Source organism: Hyaena hyaena, unplaced genomic scaffold (genome assembly GCF_003009895.1).
Source record: "Hyaena hyaena isolate Hyena2069 unplaced genomic scaffold, ASM300989v1 scaffold_41, whole genome shotgun sequence".
NCBI lineage: Eukaryota > Metazoa > Chordata > Mammalia > Carnivora > Hyaenidae > Hyaena > Hyaena hyaena.
The window spans coordinates 862,047-889,030 of NW_024080673.1; the positions used below are offsets into that span (position 1 = coordinate 862,047).

At 38.6% G+C, this 26,984-nt stretch overlaps 1 protein-coding gene across 1 annotated transcript in view; it reads right to left on the minus strand.

The window, feature by feature from the left end:
• Positions 1-1,245: 1,245 nt before the first annotated feature.
• Positions 1,246-26,984, minus strand: part of UBXN4 (UBX domain protein 4) — a 50,126-nt gene continuing 24,387 nt past the window's right edge. The window contains exons 6-13 of the mRNA XM_039229920.1: positions 21,700-21,793; positions 15,995-16,049; positions 15,029-15,193; positions 11,928-12,055; positions 7,269-7,371; positions 5,074-5,205; positions 3,353-3,552; positions 1,246-1,915 (exon numbers count right to left, since the gene is read on the minus strand). Of these exons, the coding sequence (XP_039085851.1) occupies positions 1,777-1,915; positions 3,353-3,552; positions 5,074-5,205; positions 7,269-7,371; positions 11,928-12,055; positions 15,029-15,193; positions 15,995-16,049; positions 21,700-21,793 (1,016 nt within the window). The 3' untranslated portion in view covers positions 1,246-1,776. The remainder of the gene's footprint in view (positions 1,916-3,352; positions 3,553-5,073; positions 5,206-7,268; positions 7,372-11,927; positions 12,056-15,028; positions 15,194-15,994; positions 16,050-21,699; positions 21,794-26,984) is intronic.

Here is a 26,984-nt window from a genome sequence, read left to right on the forward strand (position 1 = left end):
ATCATTGCAGAAAACAAGGAAAACCTATTAGGGTGCAAAAAAAAATTAAAAGCACATAAAACACTCTTACTACTGTTAACGTTTGGTTATTTTCTTTACATTATGTTAATACATGTACTGTCTATATAGAAAATGGCTTACAAAGCTGAGATCACACTGTACCCACAATTCTGCTGTCTTCTCCTAACACATAACAGGTATTCAATGACTATACAAAGGTTAAACTGAAATGATAAAATATTCTACCATTTATCCTTATCAAAAGTTAATTATTTCTGTGCAAGTTATTTAGTTGGTATAAGACCTAATGAGTATGTCTGTACCTAAACTTTGTCTACATTTATGATCATTCCTTAGAAAAACTGATCAAAGAGCTTGAAACAAATATTTAAGGTTGCTAATGTGTTCCAGAAAGGGTATAACCAGTCTTCATTCTTCCGAACATCACAGCCTGGCTGTTTCCTTGCCAACACTATTACCATTTTTACAAATCACTGTATTTTATAGATAAAAAACAATTTCCTCTGAGAATATTTCTTCCTCCCATTACAAAATTAAGTCAGTCTGTATGTTCACTTAAAAGCACTATCTTTCAATCTAAAAATGGAAGGTTAAAAGAAGAACTGTCAAGCTCCTTTTCAAATATCTTCAACACCAAAAACCTAGTGTGGACGTATCATGTAAGTTAGGCTAAGAATCTCTTTAAGATTCTGGGGCACCTGAGTCTGTTGGATTGAGCCCCATGTGGGAGACTCTATGATGACAGCAAGGATCAGGTTTGGTATCCTCTTTCTTCCTCTCTGCCCCTACCCCACTCGTGCTAATTCTCTCTCAAAATAAACTTAAAAAAAAATGAGGAAAAGGCATATCTTTATTCCATACTTCTTGTCCTAGAGAGGTACCTTAGGTCTGTGAAATCTGACTATCCAAAGCAAAACTTGAGGATAAAGGTGAGAGATGACTCGTTGTAATTTAAGACCTGTTCGGCATCTGATGAGAACATGGATGGTAACATCAGGCAAACAAAATGATGCCTCACTGGCAGGATGGACACTAACACAGCATCAGTGTGTACCAGAAAATGTCTTCTTTCACTGATAATTAAAGTAGGGTGGTCACAGCTACCTTCCTGGACTTAGCTCCAGAGCAGTACTGGGGGGAAAAAAATCACACACATGACCTCAAGAGATCCCTATGCGACAAAAAGATGCTAAGATAACAAAACTTAAAGCAAAACTAAGATCATTTCAATTTTTGGAAAAGATTTTTTATTCAGTGTTTAAGATTAAAAACTACAAGATTTTGCTTGCAGCTGATGAGCAAAAAGAGAAAAGTTAAATTATCATCTGATTGGCTAGTTAAAATGCTCTGACTCAGAGTCAAATTACTCAGTGACATACCAGTTACTTGGTGTCGACTTCAGAGTTCTGGAGCAAAATAGCTCTAAACAAAATGCATCATCTGAGAGCACAGGGCTAATGGGTATATGAAATACTGAGTAAGAAAGCTGATAAAGGGAGGCTGTGGCAGATCTTTTGATTGTTTTAGGCTTCTAGCACTTGGTTACCATATGCAAGGACCATAGCGGCCAGGCCAGTTATTTCATCTCCTGACTTGTCTGAGGAGTTAAACAACTTTAACCCACTAAGCAGGAATAGAGAGACACTTTATAGACCAGCTGGAAAATGAAAAAGCAGTCCCACTTCTCCAGTAGAGTTTTAGTTGAATTAAATCATGAGAGAAACAATGATTATTGCACATACTGTACTTGTCACACTACATCTGTTGAGTAGAATTTCCATTCCAAGTGTTGTTTTCATCTTCACCATCATCTTGAGTCCTCAATCTATAGATCTTCCCCTCCTTTTTAAAATCTTCTCCCCGTTTCTCCAGCACTCTTTTCCTTACTGGTTCCCTGATGTAATAGAGAGAAAAGAGAAGGTGAAACGAAAGTGAAAACAACAGTAATATAAAGCTGTTTCCTTTAAACTTCCATTAGTACAGGCAGCTATATTTTAAGGAAAGTCCATGGGAGATAAAAAAAAATTTTTTAAAGAACAAAAATAAAAGCGCACACAACAAACTATGCTATGTAATGGTAATTCAGGATTAAATAGTTTTACCCACTGCTCAGTAAGAGTTCTAAAATTCAGGACTAACAAGACCTACTTTGAATGTTGTTCCCAGTCTAAAGAATTTCCCTGTATCCCCATTTGAGTGATATACTAAATTTACAAATGGTCTTCCTAATAGTTACAACAAAAACTAAGATAAAGGCTGAATCAATCCAATCACAATATTTACATACATAAATCTTCATCTAGAGAGTCAATAGGACATAAGACTAAGGATTCTCCTTACTGATGGCAGACAGAGGCAAAGATTTTCGTTACTCATCACATAGGACTGATGTATTTGCTATAATGTCTAATGGCTTATTAGTGTTTAAGAGCAAGAGATAGGTATTATAATAAATGATGCTATTACCTATAGAAAAAGCTATGAGGTTACTTATATACATAAATATTTCCTGTTAACCTGTTTCCAATATGGAGAATCTTTAACAGAGATATAAGCCAAATCATTAGAATTACTATTCTAACCCTGGTCATCTGCAATAAAAGGTCTCTTGGTTAAGGGACTAGTCAAAAATAATTCTCTGAAGAAGGCACTGTTTTCAAGTGAATATCCAGTTTCCTCAGTTTGGTCTCTCTATGAATGACCCAGAGAAGACAGGGAGTATATCAAAAAACCACCAGGGTTTAAAATTATCTGAAGCACAATCACATCTCTAATGTTTGAGGAGCACCAGAGTGGCTCAGTCAGGTAAGTGTCTGACTCCTGATTCCGGCTCCAGTCATCATCTCATGGTCGAGACACTGACGCCTGCATCGGGCTCCGTGCTGGGTATGGAATGTGTTTTAGATTCTCTCTCTGCCCCTTCCCGGCTCATGCTCTCTCTCAAAAGAAAAGAAAAAAAATGTCTGCAAGATGACTATGAGAAATTAAATGAAATATCTTGTTAGATAAAACATGGTTAGCAAGAAAGATAGGACTATTCAGACCTGGGGGGAAATATCTGCCTTTATAGTTACAGGAAAAGAAGGGAACAAATGAAATACGAAAACCAGCAGAGGTAGAATTGATTTCTGTGGAGTAGGCTTTATAAACACAGCTGAGAAACTCAGGTACCGAGCTTTCCACAAAAGATGACAGAGTAAAACTTCAGAACATTTAAATTTTTTCTCTAACTAGAAAGATAGCAGATTACCCATAACAAAAATGTTCACTGTGAATAAAGTGCTGGGCATTACTAACACATTTTGCAAACGGGGCAAACATAAACAGATACCTTTTTTCTGAGCTGCTAGATGATGCAAGGTTTGAGGGTTCTGATGCCGCCACTCTCACAGAAGTCTGTGCAGGAGGGTTACTAAATAAGAAGTTGCTAATCAATCTCCAGATGGCAAGGAATGGGTAAAGGACTGTCCCCAACAATGTCCAAAAGTCTCCACTGGAAGAATGTACCATGGATGTAGTTGGTCTTCCTGCCTAAAAATTAATAAATCAATCTCAATAAAGGCTACATGAGCACCATCACATCACACTCAAGGTTCTAGATCAATCTTTATCTGGAAAAGGAAAGTCCTACTGATTTTAGTTTACTATAAAAAAGGTAAAATTACTATCTTCTGTTGTTTTTCAGCTGTATATTTTATATAAACCAGTGGTAACTCCACGAGCTCTGTTTTTTAAGGGACTAATCACTACACTGAAAGTAGAAAGTAGTTTTTGAACCAATTATTTTTATGAGAACTAACAACTGTGGTAAGAAGTCTTCCTTGATGATTAAAAAACAGGAAATGGCTTCAACAAAAATCTCAGTGAATACAATGAATCCTATTACTAGAAGGCTGTTTAGGAGTGGGGCTCTAGTTCAGAACCAGGAAAACTATCCTAATCAAAATATAGAAGACCCAGGTTCTCATACTGTCTCTGGCACATAGAGGATGCCTTGGCAAAGTCATTTAAACGTTCTGGGTCTTGGGGTGCCTGGGTGGCTCCAGGAGGTTGGGCATCTGACTCTTGATTTTGGCTCAGGTCGTGATCTCACAGTTAATGGGCTAGAGCCCCACCTCCAGCTCTGTGCTGACAGTACAGAGCCTGCTTGGGATTCTCTCCCTGCCTTTGTCTCTTTCCCCCTTCCTCGCTCTCTGAAACATGTTTAAAAATAAAAAAAAGAACTTTCTTAGCCTCTTGGCTTCATCAGAGATTAAAACTCTATTACGAGGATCAAATGGAATTTATATGTTTAAAAATTAATGTTATTTTTATGTTAAAATAAAATTTTGGGGGGGATGCCTGGGTGGCTCAGTCGGTTAAACTTCCAACTTCGGCTCAGGTCATGATCTCAGGGTTCAGGAATTCGAGCCCCGTGTCAGGCTCTGTGCTGATAGCTCAGAGCCTAGAGCCTGCTTCAGATTCTGTGTCTCCCCATCTCTCTGTCTCTCCCCTGCTCATGCTCTCTCTCAATAATAAATAAACGTTAAAAAAAATTTTTTTAATAAAATCTTTTTTTAAAAAACTTGGTAAACAGTCGAATCATACGTAAATAAAAGACACTAAATCTGGGACCCCTGGATGGCTCAGTCAAAAGTGTGTGACTCTTAATCTTGGAGTCATGAGTTTGGGCTCTATATTGGGTGCAGAGATTACTAAATAAATAAATTTTTATAAAGTGCCACTAAATCTATGCATTAGACAGATACTCTGCATTTGTTTTCTTATTCTACTGGTCATTTATATACATGAAATGGAAGAAGAAAAAAGTTGAAAATTAAAATATTTAGTGCCTCACTAGTACTACCCTTCCCCCACTCACACGGTTTCCCTTTCTCAAAAACAAAAAGTGCACAGGTTAACAGAACAAAAAATCACCTCAAATTTTTGGATAATTTGAATTTAATTACCCATAGTCCACCTTTCACGTTCCTTTCTGCTAATTATAAGAAATGATCAAGAGTAGAACAAACAGGATTTAAAGATAGAAAAAATATATATGTATATACGTACTGGCAACAGTACCACTGAAGCACTTGGGGCAAGTTCCAAATCCAGTAATTTCTTTTTATAATCTTCTTTGGTGAATTCCCTCCTGGGAAACATGGTTGCTAGTGAAAAATTACCGTAAGTGTTGCCGACAGTCTGTAACATAACAGTAAGTTTTAAAACCTTACAATGGTGCCCTTTTAAGATATTACATAGCCATATGCATTAAAAAAACACCTAAATAAAGTGAATAAAAATGGACAATTATAGATCTCTTTTAAATATTGCTGCAGTTTGCCATTAGTGTTCACTATACTTCGGCAAACTTTATAGGCATTCCCTATTAAAAATTTGCAATAGTCCAGAACTTTCCTCATATATAGAACATTAGGAGTTTCACCTCTTCCTTGTCTCAAAAAGTAAATGGTCCGTAGTCCGTCCATGCTTACACATACATTCCCAGGTCCAGTCCAGGACCTACTATGCTGGGCAGCACTGTAATCACCTTCATAATTCTAAGTCACCTATACCTGTAAAATCTAAGACAAGTGTTTCTCTCTCCCTAGAAGATTCCAAAAAAGAGACTAAAACTTTTGTTTTTGTAATTTTTTTTTACTAGAGGTCATATAAATACCTCTCACTGTTGTCACTCTAATATGAGGTCATGCAAAAATACAAAATTAGGTTACCGTACTGAAATAAAATTCTAATGGGGCTGCTGTAAAGATTTTTTCTCAGATTGCTTCCTCTTCACTTACCTGTGGCAGAGGTGGTTAAGACTCAGACTAGGAGTGAGCACTCCCTTTTGGGAGGCCTCCGTGAGGCTCCAAGGTAGAAGAATAAAAGAACTACTGGGGGTTGCTTCTATTGCAAGCTTAAGGAAAAAGACTTCTTAAAAATGTTTTTGTACTGCACGGCCCAGCTCACCAGGAAAGGAAGGCAGACAGCTTTTAGGTATCCTCTCAGGATCCGTAAGTGAGACAGCAGACTAAATGGGGAAAGGATCTAGAGGAAAGATCTGAATCCTAATTTCGACCTTAATAAGATACATGAGACAAACAGTAGGACATCTGATGCCTAGAGTCCATTTTGAATAAGGGCTCAATCAGAGAATAAAAACTACAGTTGAACCTTGAACAACATGAGTTTGAATGAACTGTGTAGGCCCACCTATTCAAGGATTTTTAAGTGTAAAAATTCCTGTAAATGTATGTTTTCCTCCTTATGATCTTAACATTTTTCTCTAGCTAACTTTATTGTTAAGAAAACAGTATAGAATACATATGATACAAAATATGGGGCACCAGGGTGGCTCGGTCACTTGAGCATCCAACTCTTGATTTTGGCTCAGGTCATGATCCCAGGGTTGTGGGATAAAGCCCCGCATGGCTCTGCACTAAGCGTGGAAGCTGCTTAAGATTCTCTCTCTCCCTCGACCCTTTATCCCTGCTCACGTGCTCTCACTCTTTAAACAAAACAACAAAACAACAACAAAATAACAACAAAGTATGTGTTAGTCAACTGCTATTGGTAAGGCTTCCTACAGTAGGCTAGGAGTAGTTCAGTTTTCGCAGACTAGAAAGTTATATGTGAATTTGACTGTGCAGGGAATTGGCACCGTGTAATATACTATTCAAGGGTCAATTTAAAATTATTCATATCTCATTTTCTAAGAAATAAAATTTCACACCCATTCAGATTGTGAGTAAGGCCACATTCGGGGAGTAAATTCCTGAAGAAGATAATTGTTGCTAAATAAAGATTACTGATTTTTAGGCTTGGCCACGGTGCGAAAATGGCCAGCCCCAAAGCAACCTGTAGACAATGTGGAGAGGAAGAAAAACTGTATCTTTTTACAGGGAACAACTCCCAAATATTAGACCTTTGGATAATCATTTGCTTTTTATTCCTCCAACTGAGTGTTCAAAGCAGTGAGAAAAGTTTCCAAAGCCTACTGTATCAAGCAAATCCCTACTTCTGTGCAACAAACAGATGTGCTTTTCCTATATGGCACTAATACAAGATGGAAACCACCCCCCCCACCCCCACATTCCTTCCCCACAGAGGGGCTTGGTGCTTCCCTCCTGAGGATGAACCATGACTTACTCACACTCTACAAATTAGACTTGGAGATTTCCCCTCCTATATTTTAATAATGTAATTATTCATAATGTAATTCATCTACCTTTACTACAGCTCAAGATAAGACACAAGTTTACCTGGGCAGCAAACTGCCTTGCTTCTTCTAGAGGAGCATCAGAAGGGAACTGATTTGTAAAGGAAGAACCATCAGGAAGACGAAACTGAATTCTTGCGATAGTGCTATGAAAATATAAAATTAAAATCAGTATCTTTACCTCACCTTATTCTCAAACAAGATGATTAAGAGAAAATGGAAATGAAGATGTACAAAATGAAAACGGGATTTTCCCCCTCTATGTCAGACCTCTTCATTTATACTTTTTAGTTAACAGCTTTACCAAGATACCATTCACATGAAATTTACCCTTTTAAAACATACAATTAATTTAGTGGTTTTTATTATAGTCATAGTTGGGCAACCATCGCTACTATTTAATTCTAAAACATTCTCATCACCCCAAAAAGAAACTAAACCTATCAGCAATTACTTCCTACTCCTTCATTTAGCCCCTTGGCGAGCAGCACTGAGCTGCTTTCTGTCTCCAGGAATTTGCCTATTTCAGGCATTTCCTATAATGGAATAGAACGTGTGACTTTTGGTAACTGGCTTTCATGTAGCATTATTTTCTCAAGGTTCACCCATGTAGCATGTGTCTGCCCTTCAATCCTTTTAACTGCTGAGTATTATTTATAATACTACAGCAGTGTAGCAGGGTTCCAAAGTGTCCACATACTCAAAAGATGTGTTGTTGTTTCTTTAAATTTAGGCATCCAGGGGTGCCTAAGGGGCTCAGTTGGTTAAGCGTCTGACTTCGGCTCAGGTCATGATCTCATGGCTGGTGAGTTCAAGCCACACGTCAGGCTCTGTGCTGACAGCTCAGAACCTGGAGCCTGCTTTGGATTCTCTGTCTCCCTCTCTCTCTGATCCTCCTCCATTCCCCATTTGTTTTCTCTCTCTGAAATAAACATTAAAATTTTTTAAATAAATTTAGGCATGCTGGAGGGCACAAAACAGTATCACATTGTGGTTTTAATCTGAATTTCCTAAGGACTAATAATGTTGAGCATCTTTTTATATGGCTTATTGACCATCTGTACATCTCAAGAGAAATGTCTATTCAAATCCTTTTCTCATATTTAAACTGAGTGGTTTGCTTTTTATTGTTGAGTTATTACTTTTTTTTTTGTATTCTAGATCAAGTCTTTTATCAGATACATGGACTGCAAATATTTTCTCCAATTCTGGGGGCTCTTTTCACCTTCTTGATGATGTCCCTTGAAACATGAAATTTTACATTCTGATAAAGTCCAACTTAACCTATCGCTTTTTTTTTGCTGCTAGCTAGTGCTTTTTGGTGTCATGTTTAAAAATCATGGCTTTCTCCAAGATCACAAGATTTTCTCCTTTTTTCCTAAGAGTTTATACCTATGACTTTTTAGAGTATTTATTTATTTTTGAGAGGAGGGAGGGGCAGAGAGAGAATCCCAAACAGGCTCTGCAGTATCAGCATAAAGCCTGATATGGGGCTTAATCCCACAAACCATGAGATCATGACCTGAGCCAAAATCAAGAGTTAGACGTTTCACCAAGCTACTCAGATGCCCCTATACTTACAACTTTTATATCTGAGATAGATGATCCATTTTGAATTAATTTTTTTCTGAGTTAATTTTTTTTAAATATTTATTTTTGAGAGAGTGAGCAAGTAGAGGAGGGGTAGAGATAGAGAGGGACAGAGGATCCAAAGCAGACTCTGCACTGACAGCAGAGAGCCCAATGTAGGGCTCAAACTCACGAAACATGAGATCATGACCTGAGCTGAAGTTGGACACTTAACTAGCCACCCAGGGGCTCCTCTAATTTTTTTTTAATGTTTTATTTATTTCTGAGGGAGAGAGAGACAGCATGAGCAGAGGAAGGTCAGAGAGAAAGGGAGACACAGAATCTGAAGCAGGCTCCAGGCTCTGAGCTAGTTGTCAGCAAAGTGGGGCCCGAATCCATAAACCATGAGGTCATGACCTGAGCCGAAGTCGGACACTTAACCGACTGAGCCACTCAGGCGCCCCCTAAATTAATTTTTATTATGGTGTGAGGTAAGGGTCCCAATTCATTCTTTTGGATGTGTCCAAGCACCATTTATTAAAGAGTCTATTCTTGGGGCACCTGGATGGCTCAGTCAGTTAAGTGTCCGAGTTCAGCTCGGGTAATGATCTCACCGTTCATGGGTTCGAGCCCCGTGTCAGGCTCTGTGCTGACAGCTAGCTCAGAGCCTGGAGCTTGTTTCAGGTTCTGTGTCTCCCTCTCTCTCTGACCCTCCCCCACTCATGTTCTGTCTCTGTCTGAAAAACTATTAAAAAAATTTTTCTTTCCCCACTGAATGATCCTGAGACCATTTAAAAAAAAATCACTTGACCATAAATGCATGGGTTTACTTTGGGGGACTCAATTCTAATACAGTGATCCATACATCTATCCTTATGCCAATATTACACTGTCTAGTTACTGTAGCTTTGTTTTATAATTAAAAAACCTGCATCTTTCTTCTTTTTCCAGATTATTTTGGCTTTCTGGGTCCCTTGTATTTCCATATGAATTTTAGGGATCAGGTTCCTGCAAAAGGTCTTGGCAAAAAAAAAAAAAGAAAAAGAAATCACCTGGAATTTTGATAGGGATTATTTTGAATCTACATAACAATTTGGGGAGTACTGCCATTTGTTTTTTCCCTTTTTCTATTCACTCTTCAAGCTCCTTTTGTACTGCCATCTTAACAATATTAAGTCCTCTGATCTATGTCTCTCTATGTAGTTAGGTCTGCTCTAATTCTTTCAAAAATGTTTTCTGGTTTTCAGTGTATAGTAAGTCTTACTTATACTTCCATTACATATATTCTTATGTATTTTATTACTTTTACTTTATTTAATTTTTTTAAATATTTATTTATTTTTGAGAGACAGAATGCAAGTAGGGGAGGAGCAGAGAGAGACAGAGATACAGAATCTAAAGCAGGCTCCAGGCTCTGAGCTGTAAGCACAGAGCCCAATGCGGGGCTCAAACTTGGGAACAGTGAAATCATGGCCTGAGCCGAAGTCGGGACACTTAACCAACTAAGTAAACCAGGTGCCCTTATTTATTTTTTAATGTTTATTTCTTTATATTTCAGAGAGAGAGCACAAGCAGGGGAGGAGCAGAGAGAGAGGGAGAAACAGAATCCAAAGCAGGCTCCAGGCTCTGAGATGTCAGCACAGAGCCTGACATGGGGCTTGAACCTACAACTGTGAGATCATGACCTGAGCTGAAGTTGTATGCTTAACTGACTAAACAACTTAAGAGCCCATGCATTTTATTACATTTAGAAAACATTTTTTTAAAAAGTAGGTTTTCTGATTACAAAGGTAATGCTTATTAATTTTCCAATATAGAAAATACAAAAATGAAAATAAATATTAACCAAAATCTAGGATGCACTGGAAATCTGTATTTTTGTCTTACAACATATTTTTGTTTTGGGAACTGCCTTATCCCTGTTACCTGTCATTCATTCTGGTATGATAATCAGTAAAATTTCCCCCACCTCCTTACCACAGAAGTGGACATGTCAACTTTCCCAACCAGAGGACCAATATAAGTAGACACAGGGATTGATCTGAAGGTGGCCACATCAGCCAAAGAGGGCCAATCAGAATTCTCCTCAGTGGATAATATGAGCTTTTTGAAAAAAAGAGTCGTTGCTTTCTGGGATCAGAAGTCGAGATCCTGAAGGTGCCAAGAGGCCCTGGGTTCTCCTGACACTGTCATAAAAGTTTCTCTGAGAATGAAGCTAAAATAGAAAAAAAACAAGAGACGGGGCGCCTGGGTGGCTCAGTCAGTTAAGCATCTGACTTCAGCTCAGATCATGATCTCACAGTTCATGAGTTCAAGCCCCGCCTTGGGCTCTGTGCTGACAGCTCAGAGCCTGGAGTCTGCTTCAGATTCTGTGTCTCCCTCTCTGTCCTGCCTATGCTTGTGTTCTTTCTTGGTCTCTCAAGAAAAAAATGAATGTTCAAAAAAATAAATAAATAAATAAAAAACAGAAAAACAAACCAAGGGATTAAAAAGAGAGAGAAAATATCTTTTAAATCCCTGGATCTAGCTATGCCTAATCAAATCCATCAATGGAAATCTAAATTGCAGAGCCAATGGATTCCTTCTTTTGCTTTATCCTATTGGACCTGAGATTCTCAAAACTAAAGAATCCTAATATATATAAGACAACCACTGTATTATTTCAACGTATGTGCTTTATCTTTTGAAAATAGATTTCTTAAGCCTTCTTTTAGGTTTTTTTCCTACTGTACTCATTTATTTTGACAGGGAGACTGAATGAGAGGGGGAGAGGCAGAGAGAGAGGAAGAGAGAGAATCCCAAGCAGACTCCATGCTGTCAGCACAGAGCCCGACACAGGGTTCAATCTCATAAACCATGAGATCATGATCTGAACCCAAACCAAGAGCCAGAGGCTTAACTGACTACGCCACCCAGTCACTCCGAGACTTCTTTTAGAAGTGACTTATTTAGTACTATTACACTGTACATTTACATTCAATGACAAATACCAATGAGGACTACAATACCGGTTAATATATCCTTCTGGAATTACTTATTACAGCCACAGCACACATCATTGTTAAAAAGCAGCCCACAGTTGCTGTCCTCAGTAGCCACATACACACAGATAAATTAGCAGGAAATAAAGTACCTTCTTTCTCTTGTGGAAGACTCCCTTTTGATTTCCATTTCTGCTTGTTTGGCCAACAAAGCAGCAGCTTTAGCAGCTTCTGCTTCTTCTTTTGTCTTTGCAAAACGAGCAGCTCTCTCTGCGCGGTCCTTTAAAACAAGTGTCAGACGTTACTTATCTTTCACTGTTAAGAGTGATATATTCATGGGGCACCTGGGTGGCTCAGTTGGTTAAGCGTCCGACTTCGGCTCAGGTCATGATTTCACGGCTCACGGGTTCGAGCCCTACGTCGGGCTCTGTGCTAACAGCTAGCTCAGAGCCTGGAGCCTATTTCGGATTCTGTATCTCCCTCTCTCTCTGACCCTCCCCTTCTCTCTCTCTCTCTCTCTCAGAAATAAAACATTAAAAAAAAAAAGGGTAATGTATTCACACATTTCTATTTTTTTAATTTAAATATATTTTTTAATGGTTATTTATTTTTGAGAGAGAAACAGAGTGTGCACTGGTGGGGGGGGGGGAGAGAGAGAGGGAGACAGCACAGAGCCCGACACAGGGCTCAAATCCATGAACCGCAAGATAATGACCTAAGCCAAAGTTGGACACTTAACTGAGCCACCAAGGCATCCCTCTATTTTAAGTAGGCTCCATGCCCAGCATGAAGTCCAAAGTGGGGCTTGAACTCACGACCCTGAGACCAAGAGTCAGACATTTAACTGACTGAGCCCCCAGTCATATTTCTAAATGCAAGGAACAAACACAAAGATGTATGAGATTCCTTAAAGCCATCTGTAAAGTTTATCACTCTGGATCTGGTATTTTTTATTTTTATTAACTGTCAGGGATCAGAGTTGTTTATTAAACAAACAAGATTTGATTTTGTTCACTAACACCAGAGCTTGGAAAAAGGTCAGGCACACATTATATAATCAATAAATATTCGCTAAATAAACAAATAAACAATATTAAGGTAGATATGCCTTTCATTTGAGTTACAACTGCTTAATTTTACAAGCACTTGTGGGCTGTCTGGTGGTTCAGTTGGTTAAGCATCCAACTTCAGCTCAGGTCATGATCTCAGGGTCTATGGATTCGAGCCCCAAGTCGAGCTCTGTGCTGACAGCAAGAGCCTGGAGTCTGCTTCAGATTCGGTGTCTTCCTCTCTCTGCCCCTCCCCTGTTCGCACTCTCTCTCACTCTAAAAAACAAATAAACATTAAAAAAAAAAAAAAAAAAAGCAGTTATTGCAAAACCATCTTAGCCTCCTACTTGATATGTCTAAGTCTTCTGAAGGTCCCAAAAACGGAATGGCTGTGACTACAGGAGACTGCTAGGTAACCAGTTCTAAGCTTCTTTTCTAGGGAGTTGTATTTTTCTTAAAAAATTTTTTTTAAATGTTTTATTAATTTTGAGAGGGAGACAGAGAGACAGAGAGCAGGCAGGGAAGGGGCAGAGAGAGAGGGAGACACAGAATTGGAGGCAGGCTAGGAATTTACCCAAGGGATACAGAAATGCTGAGGCACAGGAGCACATGGACCCCAATGTTCACAGCAGCACTCTCCACAATAGCTAAAACATGGAAAGAGCCTAAGTGTCCATCAACAGATGAATGGATCAAGAAGATGTGGTTTATCTATACCATGGAATACTACATGGCAATGAGAAACAATGAAATCTGGCCATGTGTAGCAACATGGATGGACCTTGAGGGTGTTATGCTGAGCGAAATAAGTCAGGCAGAGAAGGACAAATATCATATGTTTGCACGTATAGGAGGATTAGGAGGAACTTGACGGAGGAACAAGGGGGAGAAGGAGGGGAGAAATGGTGGGGGAAAGGGAGAGAGGCAAACCATGAGAGACTCTTGAATGCTGACAAAAACTGAGGACTGATGGATGTGGGGGGAAGGGGGGATGGGCATGGAGGAGGACACTTGTGGGGATGAGCACTGAGTGTTATGTGGAAACTAATTTGACAATAAACTATTTGTAAAAAAAAAAAAAAAAGAATTGGAAGCAGGCTTCAGGCTCTGAGCTGGCTGCACAGAGCCCAACGCAGCCTTGAACTCACAGACCACAAGATCATGAGCTGAGCCAAAGTCAGTCACTTAACCAACTGAGCCACCCACGTGCCCAGGAATTGTTTTTCTTAAAAAGGCAGACTGACACATGCAGTGCCAATACCTACTACCTACTTGGACCTGATTCTCCTACAAGTGGATCTTGAGAGCCTGTCCAGAGGTTCCAGCAGGGGATTGAAGCTGCCCCTGACCTAAGAACGGTCCTCCTCTATCAGGGAAGGTCATCTTCTTCAAGGGCACAGCTTTGGGAGGGATGCCCAAGGAATGGTGAAGAAGGGGACACCCACCTAACCAGCTAGATCAGCCAAATCAACCCTAGTAATCCACAGGTGACAGATGTTGCAGCCAGATCGCCCTCATATCCCTATGGAATCTTTGAAAACTACCTTGCACAGTGGATAAAATTAATAACATAACATGCAGAAAAATTACTTTGAAAAAAATCATCTCAATTTTAATTTCTTGTTATTCAGTTTATTTTAATTTCAGTATAATTAACATAGTTATATTACTTGCAGGTGTACAATACAGTGACTCAACAACTCCATAACCACTCAATGCTCATCCAACAGGTGCACTCCTGAATCCCCATCAACTCTTTTACCCACCCCCCACCCACCTCTGCTGTGGTAACTATCAGTTTGTCTCTATAATTAAGAGTCTGCTTCTTGATTTCTTTTTTTTCCCCCTTTGCTTGCTTTGTTTCTTAAATTCCACGAGCGAAATCATATGGTATATGTCTTTCTGACTTATTCCGCTTAGCACTGTTACTCTCTAGCTCCATCTAAGTTGTCACCAATAGCAAGATTTCGTTAATTTTATGGCTAAATAATATTCCACTGTATACATATATCACATCTTCTTTATCCAATCCCAATTTTAATTATAACTGTATTATAAGGAAGCTGAAGATGGAAATCTCTGAGTCACTAAAATCTACTATTTTTGTGTGCACAGTCTGGTAGTAAACCAAAAACCACTATGCTTGGAACAACAATTTCACAAATGTGCTAGAGTCAAGCATTAAAAAGAAACTTACTACTCACCAATGCAATCTGCTGTTTTATACGCTCTCGAGCTGCCCTATCTTCTGCCTTTTCTCTGTTTCTTTCCTCTAACATTCTTTTTGTTAATTCTTCCTCTTGCTTTCTTTTATAATCCAACATTTCTTTTCCAGTTTTTCTCCTCTCAATTTCCTTCTTAATTTCTCTCTGCATTAAAAAGGAAGTTTTATGAGCCCAAAAGACAATTCAATAATCTGGCTTAGGTATTATTTTATACACAGGGAAAGCTGGTTGTGGGACACAGCTAAAGGAATAAAATAATTTCATAAAATATAAGGATCTAGAAGAATTTGTTAACACTATGGGTTAATGGTCAAGTGTCTGTTTTGACATTTACAAGATTTGACATTTGTAAGATTTATAAATCTTAGCCAGTGGTTCTGTTAGGGTTATAAAATGTAATTTGTAATGTAATTTGAAAACAAACAGAATTACAGGTCTCTGGTTTGTAAAGTGAACTATGTTACTCTCTAAGGACACCAAGGTAGTTCTTTATTTGGCATAAAGAAACTGATAACCTTCTAATATTAGACCGTCAAAGAGATGCAGTTTACGTGCACATGATGGGAAAACTGAATGGTGTACCAGAATGCAACAACACCAAAGGGAAAATTCAGCCAAGTATCTACATATTTCGTTTCCATAAAAAGGAACTAAGAATTTGATCTGCATCAACGTCAAACAATTTTAGTTCAAGTACATCTATTCTTAGTGTAAAAGACTCACTGAAGAGGGAAAAAAGATGGTCCAACTTATCCCGAGCAATTTGCAACAAAAACACAAAAAAGTATACACTGTGATTCTACGACAGAAGTCAGGTAATTCCCTTCACTATGCTACAACACTAAACTTTAACCAGATACCATTCTAGGTCTGTCAAACTGAGCAGGGAGTCAAACATTCCCTCACCTAATGGAAGAGTAGAACGATTAGGTACATGAACTTTACCTGTTCCTCCTCTTTCCTTTTCTCTTCTCTCCTTTCTTCAAGCTTTTTAGTGAGTCTGTATGTAAAAAGTTTTTAAAAAATACATTAACAGAGATTCATCATATTAAAATTATATACATTTGGGAAATTCATTTAATTAAAACTGAGGAAATGTAGTAAAAAACAAAGACGACCTTGAAGGCAAAGCAACAAGTCATCTCCCTGGTCTCTGGCCCCAAGAGAAATCTATAAACAGTCAGAAGGAGCCAGCCTATCAGACTTAATCTTTAGTACCTCTTCCCCCAGATATATCTGATACATATTTGAAAATATACATACATGTCTTCAAATAAGTACATAAATCAATGATTACTTACAAATGCTTTCTCTCCCTTACATAGAAGTAAAGAGCAATATAGCACAAAATTGTTAAAAGTAAAAGCAAAAAACCAAGGGCTAGCAGTTATAAAAACTAGTAATACCAAAATTGATTCCCAAATGTAAGAAGTTTATAAGTAAAAACTAACAATTATGAAAGCAGGCAATAGTAATGGTTGCACAACCTAGTGAATACACTATAATCCACTGAAATATACACTTTAAATTTTGTGGTATGTAAATTACCTCAATTTTAACAAATTAATGGTACTTTCTCAGAGTGATTTTAATTACAAAGGTATAACCATTTGTTAAAGGTCAGTTGAACCACCTGTGTCAGAAATCAAGGGAGTGCTCAAAGAATGATGGGGACATACATTAAAGGACAGAAAACCAAGCATGAAGAGGATGTCACTACCCAAATCTAGGGCAATGTGTGCACCAAAAAGAATCGTAAGAGAAATGAACTGTAAAAAAACTGTGGGGGAAAAAAAAAAGAAAAAGATCCATAAAATGCCTTACTGCTGAGGGGAGTTATAAACGGGTATAACCACTTTGGAGAACTACTTGGCATATACCTATGACCCTTTCCCCACTCCTACAAATACACCCAAAAGATACGTCCACTGAGACATATACAAGAATGTTCAAATAGCCCTATTCATAATAGCTCCCCAAATGAAAACAATTCAAAATCCATCAACAGAATGGCAACGAGAATGTACCATTACTGCCACATGCAGCAGCTCAGAAGAGCCTGAGCAAAGGAGAGCAATGAGAGAACGTGGTGATTCTATTATGAAATTTACAAACAGACAAAACTCATCTATGGTATTAGATTCAGGACAGTGTTTATTTGGGGGAGGGAAATAGTCATCGAGAAAGGGTATTAGGCCCTAGTGTATATAGTACACTCTTCGGTAACTAACCAGTAAGTCTACTGAAAAAAAAAAAGTGGGGGATAGAAAGCAAGAGGTGGTGGACCAAAGCACTTATCTAAAGAAAAAATCCTAGTTAAGAAATGTATAAGGTAAAAAATTAGAAAGTATGAAATTAGAAAAACAAATCACCATTTTCAGTTACCAATGAAATAACTGATTCAAGCAAAAATCAACAGATGCCAAAATCACTAGTTGAAAGTTTCTGAGGAACAGCATACTCAATGTTTCAAAGAATCACCCTACAGATACTTCTTAATTAGGGAAAAGGATATCTTTATAATTAAGAAATCCAAGAGACATCATCTTAACAGTTAAATTTAATATCACCAAATACATACCTCTGATATCAGGTGCCTCCTGCTGTAATGAGAAAGACAAAACACTACCTAGGTAATGTTCTCAAACTTAGAATGATGAAACAGGACTGACTAGAAGGACATTCTAGAAATAGCTAGCCTAGAATCTTTTAAAGAATGTCCAAATTTCACAAAAACAGACACACAGACCAATGGAATAAAAGAGAACCCAGAATGGGTTCCATCCACCCATGGATAGAAGTGGAGGGTATTTTGCTAAGTGAAATAAATCAGAGAAAGAAAGATACCATATGTTTCTACTCATATGAAGATCTTGAGAAACTCAACAGAAGACCATGGGGGAGGGAAAGGGGGAAACAGAAGTTACAAACAGAGAAGGGAGGCAAATCATAAGAGACTCTTAAACACAGACAACAAACTGAGGGTTGATGGGGGGTGAGGGAAAGGGAAAGTGGGTGATGGGCACTGAGGAGAGCACTTGTTGGGATGAGCTCTGGGTGTTGTAGGGAAACCAATCTGACAATAAATTATATTTAAGGGGAAAAAAAAGAACATCCAAGTAATGAAAAATAAAAATACAAACAAAACAGAAGAAATACTTTGAACTAGAAGAGACTAAACTAAATTCAATGAAAGATCCTTGAATGGATCCTGTATCAGGGAAAAAAGTTATAAAGGACATTATTAAAATAACTGGGCAAATTTAAATGTGATTGCTTATCAGAATCTTACTGTATGAATTCACAATTTGGGTGTGACAATGGTATTATACCCGAAATATATTTAATTACATAGAAGCTGCAGAATTTTCTTCTAAGAAACACAGATGTTATTTTGTTCTAAACGAGTTGAAAAGCCCACTGCATCTTAAAGACAAATTGATTGTTTCATCACTCCTGCATTGAGGAATCTACTGCTAAATGATGTTTGTTGGCCTGAGGAATGGGGAAGGGGGCAAGTCAGTGACTACAGACCCTCAGGCCCCCTCCTAGGCTACAGTCCCTACTCAGAGTCTGTAAAATCCCAGCTGGTGTTTTTATTCTTAGGAGATACATACTCAAGTATTTAATGAAATGGTGCCTGCAACTTTCAAATGAACAGAAAAAAAGTCATTATACTATTGTTTTAACTTTTTGAGGCTTGAAATCGTTACCAACAGTTACTGTTTTTTAAAAAGTCAAGTTTACTTCCTTAAGAAGATGGTTTGAGACAGACTTTTTTTCTTAATATGTACATGACAGAATGAGAGTTTGAGTTGACATCAATTTGGTATAGTCACCTTCCTCCCTACAAAATTACTTTTTCTTGAAGTCAGATAAGAAAAAAAGCATAAAATCTAGTGGGAAGTACTACTTAGCTTTCCAGAAACTTGGTTTCAGAAAATACATACAGCTTCAGAGGAAAATGAGAATCCTATCCTGCCAAATTTTAAGGCTGAGTTTTTAATTTGTAGGACCTAGATTTTAAAATAGCAAAGTGAGGGGCGCCTGGGTGGCTTAGTCGGTTAAGCATCTGACTTTCGCTTAGGTCATGATCTCGTGGTTTGTGGGTTCGAGCCCCGCGTCGGGCTCTGTGCTGACTGCCAGCTCAGAGCCCGGAGCCTGTTTCAGAGTCTGTGACTCCCTCTCTCTCTGACCCTCCCCTGCTCACGCGGTCTCTCTCTCTCTCTCTCTCTCCTAGAAATAAATAAAACATTAAAAAAAAATTTAAAAAAAATAGCAAAGTGAGACCAAAAAACGCATACATTTTGGTTTATAGAGCTAGGTATTACAAAATTTTATGAAAATTAGATTACACCACAGGTATTTGATGTGTACAATTTTCCTGGGTTGTGGAAAGGCACCACAGTTCAGTTTTGTGAGACAGGGAAACTAGCAGCACATTAGAGTTTCAGAGTCCAATAACCTGCAGAGCATGGGTGAGTCAAAGTCATAGAAGGACTAGCAAGTCTATGACAAGGGATGGTGGGGATGAAGGCAGCCTGAAGGGTATAAGTAATGAGCTAAGAGGTCATTTGGGATAGGAGTACTATATGCTATTGTTTTTAGTTGTTGTCTTGGTCAACGAATCAGATTCCATAAAAGAAACAAAATTCCTAACTGGATATAACTCAGATGAATAGAATACAGAACCTCAGTGCATGAATCAGTCTGTATTAGGGACCAGGTTTTATTGGTTAGCTGATCTGATATAAATTAATCTCAGCAATAATTTGAAGTGCATATATGATTTTAATTACATGACCTGGATTTTTCAAAAGCTGTTTCAACAGAGCAGTCACTTCCCAATGAAAACTGTTTCATTAGTAAGTATGCCAACATTTTATCCAATTTCAACATTTAGTATCCTTTTTTAAGAAAAAAATTTTAATGTTTATTCATTTTTGAGAGACAAAGAGCATAAACTGAGGAGGAACAAAGAGAGAGAGAAAGAGAGACACAGAATCCAAAGCAGGCTCCAGGCTCTGAGTTGTCAGCACAGAACCCTGATGCAGGGCTCAAACTCACCGACTGCAAGATCATGATCTGAGGTGAAGTCAGATGCTTAACCAACTGACCCACCCAGGTACCCCTAGTATTTTTTTTTAAAAGGCCCAAACCTATATACATTTCATATAATGGTCCTAACAGCATATAGTTTAAAATCACATAACTGTATGTATCTCCAAGAGTGCCTTGAAGTTTTTTTTTTTTTTTTGTAGGATCTCAACTTGTAGACCCATTCTGTCCTCATATGCTAATTATAAAAGTAAAAGTGCTCAATGAAGGCAGTTTGGCAACCTCAAAGCAAAAAAAAAAAAAAAAAAATCCCTAATTCCCCTTTCAAAGATATTAATATAAACAGTTTGTTGTAGGTCTTACACTATTTTTATCTGACTCATTATACTATAAACAACACATAGACACCAGTATATATACATATAGTAACTATTTTTTAGTTAGAGATGGCGTGTTATATCCTGTTTGCAGGATATAAACCATGCAGGCAGACATGGGCAGACACTCTCTTACATAAGAATGGAAGCTATTAAGAAACAACAGAGACTTCCCTTACCCGCTACAATTAAATAGCACCTACCCTAAAATTAAGAGCTATCTGCTGTGTTTTTTCTCATTCCCAAGTATCTAAATCCTTTTCTCATTTTTTACTGTCACATCACCCCAAGGTGGTGCAAGGAAAGATGCAAAGTGGCAGACTTGGTGTTAGCAAAACAGAAAGAAACAAAGATGAGCCATTAGGAACTTTGGTTCCCTGCAGCTGTTCTTTGAGCCTTCTACCTACCACTTCTCCCTACTAGGACCAGATCTATCCTTTTTAACTCAAGATCTTGACCCTGCCCGGACTCCTACAAAGAACCATCAGAATCTAGGTTTTGCTGAAATGAAGCTGTGATTCTTAGTCATTAGTGAACCCAAATACCTAATGTCAGTAATCATTTTGAAACTTGTTTTCCCATAAAATCTATGTGAACAAGAAACTGTCAAGTCAAAGGAATTTTCTTAACTTCTGTATAACACTAAATGGTTTTAGGTCAGGTTTAAAAAATGTTCCTGCTTTATCTACTTACCATTAATTCATGTAACTTAAGACTCATAGTATATAGGACTCTAATTTGGTAATTTCTGTATTATTAAAAACACAAAACTACAAGCCACAAAAAGTCAGAAATCTGTATCTGATTATTAGACCAACAAAGAACACATGATGTTTAATACACATGCACTTATGCAGAATCCAGGCTCAATACAGTCATAAAAACAGCTCAAGTTCTTCCCATCTGGAATTTACTATCCTATGATACAGAGAGATCAAAGCAGAAGTGACAAATGGAAACATACATGTACCAAAAACCAGTAAAAAAGATTCTTAGGCGGATCAGACCAAAGGCTGACTAATGAGTTAAGAGATACTCAACTTTACTTCTAGGTTACAGTCTTTATGGATACAATTATGTTGGTAAGGTAAAAAAAAAAATTTCAACTCAGGATTCTGAAACTTCATTTGTAAAATTTTAGCTTTTATTCAAATTAATGAAATAAGTGAAAACCACTGTCTTTTCAAAATACTATTTGCAAAAATAAAAGCAAACCTTTCCACTCTGACAGTGAGGTCCTCCGGAGGTCTCTGATTTGAACATCCACCAGGCTCCTGAGATGAACTGGCATGGCCTGAACTCTCTCCTCCTTAATTATTTAATAAAAAGAAATAAGAAAAATATTGCATTTAATGCTGATTTTTAAAAAGTATAAACTTTTGGGTTACATTTGTTAATAATCTTCTTAAACACTGCAAATTTTCCCTAAGAATTGGAGAAGATAAGAAATGAATGATTGGGGCGCCTGGGTGGCTTAGTCGGTTGAGCGTCCGACTTTCGCTTAGGTCATGATCTCGCGGTTCGTGGGTTCGAGCCCCGTGTCGGGCTCTGTGCTGACTGCCAGCTCAGAGCATGGAGCCTGTTTCAGAGTCTGTGACTCCCTCTCTCTCTGACCCTCCCCTGCTCACGCTGTCTCTCTCTCTCTCTCTCCTAGAGATAAATAAAACATTAAATTAAAAAAAAAAAAAAAAGAAATGAGTGATTACTGGGGCACCTGCCTGGCTCAGTTAGTAGAGCATGAAACTTTTTTTTATTAAATTTTTTTTTTTTTTTACCGTTTATTTATATTTGAGATAGACAGAAAAACAGATAGCATGAGCGGGAGAGGGACAGAGAGAGAGGGAGACACAGACTCTGAAGCAGACTCAGGCTCTGGACTGTTAGCTCTGCATCACAGGGCTCCAACTCAAGCTGTGAGATCATGACCTGAGCTGAAGTCAGACACTCAACCGACTAAGCCACCCTGGTGCCCCTAGAGCATGCAACTCTTGATCTCAGGGTCATGAATTCAAGCCCCACATTGGGGGCTGAGTTTACTTAAAAAAAAAAAAAAAAAAGTGCCTGAATGGCTCATTTGGTTAAATGTCCAACTCTTGATTTCGCCTCAGGTCATGATCTCACAGTTCATTGGTTCAAGCCCCATGTCAAGCTCTGTGCAGACAGTACACCCTGCTTGGAATTCTCTCTCTTCCACTCTCTCTGCCTTTCCCTTGCTCTCTCTCTCTAAATAAATAAACAAACAAACATTAAAAAAAAGAAAGAAATGAGAGATTACTAACTCTGACATTTGGGTCCAAATATAATAGTATACAAGTGGGAAACAAGGCAGTTGAGGGCCACCAAGGTCAGGGTCAGAGGCAAAACATAAAGAAGCATTAATCTGGCAGGAAGGGATAAAACAAAAATTGAGGAGTAAAGCATGACTGACCACAGGTGGGCTTCACTCTAGAGCATCGTTGTTCAGTATCTATGCTGTCCAATACAGTAGCCACAGTCACATATGAAACTCTAGAGGCAAAAGTTTGATTCTGGGTATTGCTCTAGACTTATATTGGCCCAAGGGATCTGCTTCTACAGACCAGAGTGATTCCTTAGAGAAGCTGTTTGTTTCTACGCTAGTACTATATAGTTAAGTATACTAGTACTTAACTATCATTGGCCTTATAGTTTTTTGACTTTATGATGGTGTGGAAGTGACACCATTCTAGAAACTATACTTCCAATTTTGATCTCTTCCTGGACTACAGATATGCACTAAGATACTTTCTTATTACACAGGGCAACAGCAGCTTCCAATCAACCACAAGATCACATGGACAACTAATAAACTTCTATCATTCTGTACCCATACAAACCATTCTGTTCTTACTTTCACTACAGTATGCAATAAATTACATGAGAGAGTCAACATTTCAATATAAAATAGGCTTTGTGCTAGATGATTGTGCCCAACTGTAGGCTACTTTAAGTGTTCTGAGCATGTTTAAAGTAGGCTAGACTAAGCTATGATGTTCAGTAGTTTAGATGTATTAAATACATTCTGACTTCCAATTATTTTCAACTTACAAAGGGTTTATTAGGCTGCAACCCCACTATAAATCAAGGAAGATCTGTATTCTTTGAAAGAATTTTAAGAATGGAATTTTCTCTTGGGCTATTGTAGAGAATAGCTATGGTCTAGTATCTCCTTTTAGAACCTCTGCCGTTTCCTTCCTTAAAACTTGCTACCAACTTGATTCTTGTTTACATTTTTGATCTCTGAAAGAGCACAAGGACTATGGAGCAACAAAATCTGGATTCAAATTCAGTTCTATGACTTTAATAAGTTAATTAATCTGGGTCTTATCTGTAAAATGAGGATAGTAACCTCATGGAGTTGTTATGTTAAAGTAAAATGCTTATTACTAAGATGGCACAAAGTAATAAGTGCTTTAGCTATTATAGCAATGGTGGAGATATGAGAATTACTAAGTAGAACTGATGATGCACATCTACCCATACCTCTACATTCAGTGGCATCACCTAGGTAGCCTGAAAACAGCCATGGTAGGAGTCTTTTTATCTTGGAAATTAGCCAATACTACAAATAAGGGTTCAATGCCTACCCAAGAGCCTTTTCTTAAATATTTAACAGCACATTACTGAACCCAACCCTTGGATAAGAAGTGATAAACACTAGCATCCACTGTGTGTTCAGTAGGAAATTAATTACTTTTTAATTTTTTTAAAAATTTATTTTTGAGAGAGAGAGTGAGGAAGAGGTGGGGAGCAGAGAGAGGGAGACAGAAAATACCAGGCAGGTTCCTCACCATCAGTGCAGAGCCCACTGGGGGGCTCGAACTCACAAACTGTGAGATCATGACCTGAACTGAAAACAGGAGTCAGAAGCGTAACTGACTAAGCCACCCAGATGCCTTAATCACCTTTCTTTGGTAAATGAAATGAATGTCAAGGACAAAAAATTTAACAGAATTTGTGAAGGTAACTTGTAGACAGCTGAAAAAAAGAAAGGTGCTGTACACCAATATGGTTAGATGGATATGTGACTAAAAACGAAAAATGAATAGGTGTTATATAGAGTAAGATTTCAATGGTATGCCAGAGTTGTCTTCAGCATTTTATTATTTTTTTTAATGTTTATTTATGTATCTTGAGGTTGGGGAGGGGTGGAGAGAGGGAGGGAGAGAATCCCAAGCAGGCCCCAAAATGTCAGCACAGAGCCAGATGCAGGGCTCCATCTTAGACTGCACATGACCTGAGCTGATCACAAGGGTTAGACGCTTAACCAACTAAGCCACTGAGGCACCTGTCTTTGGTATTTTATAAATGACTTAAAAGTATAGAACGTACATTCATGACTTTAAGCATGAACAGATTATATTAGCAGCCATATTTAACTGGTAACTAACAAATGAAAAGTTCTGGATTTTAAAAAAACATTACGCTAGGGGTGCCTGGGTGGCTTATTCGCTTAAGCGTCCGACTTTCGCTTAGGTCATGATCTCGCGGTTCGTGGGTTCAAGCCCTGCGTTGGGCTCTGTGCTGACTGCCAGCTCAGAGCCTGGAGCCTGTTTCAGTCTGTGACTCCCTTTCTCTCTGACCCTCCCCTGCTCATTTTGTCTCTCTCTCTCCTAGAAATAAATAAAACATTAAAAAAAACACAAAAAACAAAACCAAAAACATTATGCTGAAACAACTGATAAAAATCCAAAAATAATAAAATGTATTAGTAGTTCTAACTCGGGTTTAAAAAGCCAACTGGAAACTTGACGGAGGAACAAGGGGGAGAAGAAGGGGGAAATGGTGGGGGAAAGGGAGAGAGGCAAACCATGAGAGACTCTTGAATGCTGACAAAAACTGAGGACTGATGGATGTTGGGAGGAGGAGGGGATGGGCATGGAGGAGGACACTTGTGGGGATGAGCACTGAGTGTTATGTGGAAACTAATTTGACAATAAACTCTTTGTAAAATAAATAAATAAATAAATAAAAAGCCAACTGGAGGGGCGCCTGGATGGCTAGGTCGGTTGAGGGTCTGACTTTAGCTCAGGTCATGATCTTGTAGTCTGTGAATTTGAGCCCCACATCAGGCTCTGTGCTGACAGCTCAGAGCCTGGAGCCTGCTTTGGATTCTGCGTTCCCCTCTCTCTCTGCCCCTCCCCCACTCATACTCTGTCTCTCTGTTCTCAAAAATTAGTAAACATTTAAAAAATAAAAATAACTAAAAAGCCAACTTGATAATTAGGCATAACACATTTCCTGATGAATATACACAGTATCACCTACGATGTAGTCTTGCCAAAAAACAATATGCAATGAACCTAAATCTGATCAAGTCTGTAATTTTAACTACCAATTTAGAGGGATATTTACATAATACCATACAAATGCAGCATAATCCAGGTGGAAGGGAAGACTGCAGTGAAGTAAGAGGACCCAAGGCTGGTCTCGTCCCATAAATACGAAATAAATATCAAATCATCTAAATATACTAGAAATAGACCTCAAGATTGGCAGAAAAAGCTCCACAACTAAAAGTAGAAAAGAGGGCACATGGAAAACAGTAGGAAATGCAGAATCACAGTTTGAAAGAGAAACAAATGGTGGTTGCTGAGGTGGGGAGGGACCTGCTGTAGTGGAGAAGGGTGAGACACACAAGCATGCAGGCGAGCTCAAGGGGAAGACAAATCCCAATAACAACTGGCTTGGAAAGCAAGAGGGCCCCATTTTATGAGTTCTAACCAGCAGGGCTTAGAGCCTAGAGGTTTAAAGGTCAGCATGCTTGGCTCTAGGAGAGCTTAGAGGACACCAAGGGTGCTCTTGGAGAAAAGGCAGAGCAAACAATCCGTGGACATACAGTGTGGAAATAGGAGATCTGAAGAATGCCTGGGGCACACAGTAGGGAGGTTAGCTGCTCATCTTGGAACATATTCCAAAGGAGCAGCATTGACAGAGACACACTTCTGTGAACAACTTGTTGGCACCATTTATTTCCCTCTCCTGCCCCTCAGCATAAACACTGCCATAGCAGCACCCTTGCTACCTAACTTGCTTACATCAAGCCCTGTCCTCCTGTGCTCTGGAAAAACCACATTCCCAGTGACATTTGCCTCAGTCCCAGTATGGCAGGGCCCCTACATCCAAATACCAGCCCAAATCCTCGCTCACACTGCATCTTCCAACCCAGGAGTATTGTGAGGTCTCCATTCTGGTAGCAGTGGCAATGGGTATAATTTCATTAGCAGATCAGGCCACACCTAGTTAAAACTCACCACTTTCAGGCCAGGGACTAAACAATGCCCACAACAAAAAGAACATCTGTAGACAACTGGCCTAAAGGATGATATGGCCAGGACACAACAGCAGAGTGCAAATAGCACACAGTGGATATACTCCTCAAAATGGGCCCCAGGGAACAGGGGATGCTACACTGCAGGGCACTATGGGACCTCTTCTTTATTAGATCATTATCCTGAATATCCTGAAGAACAAGAAACGTA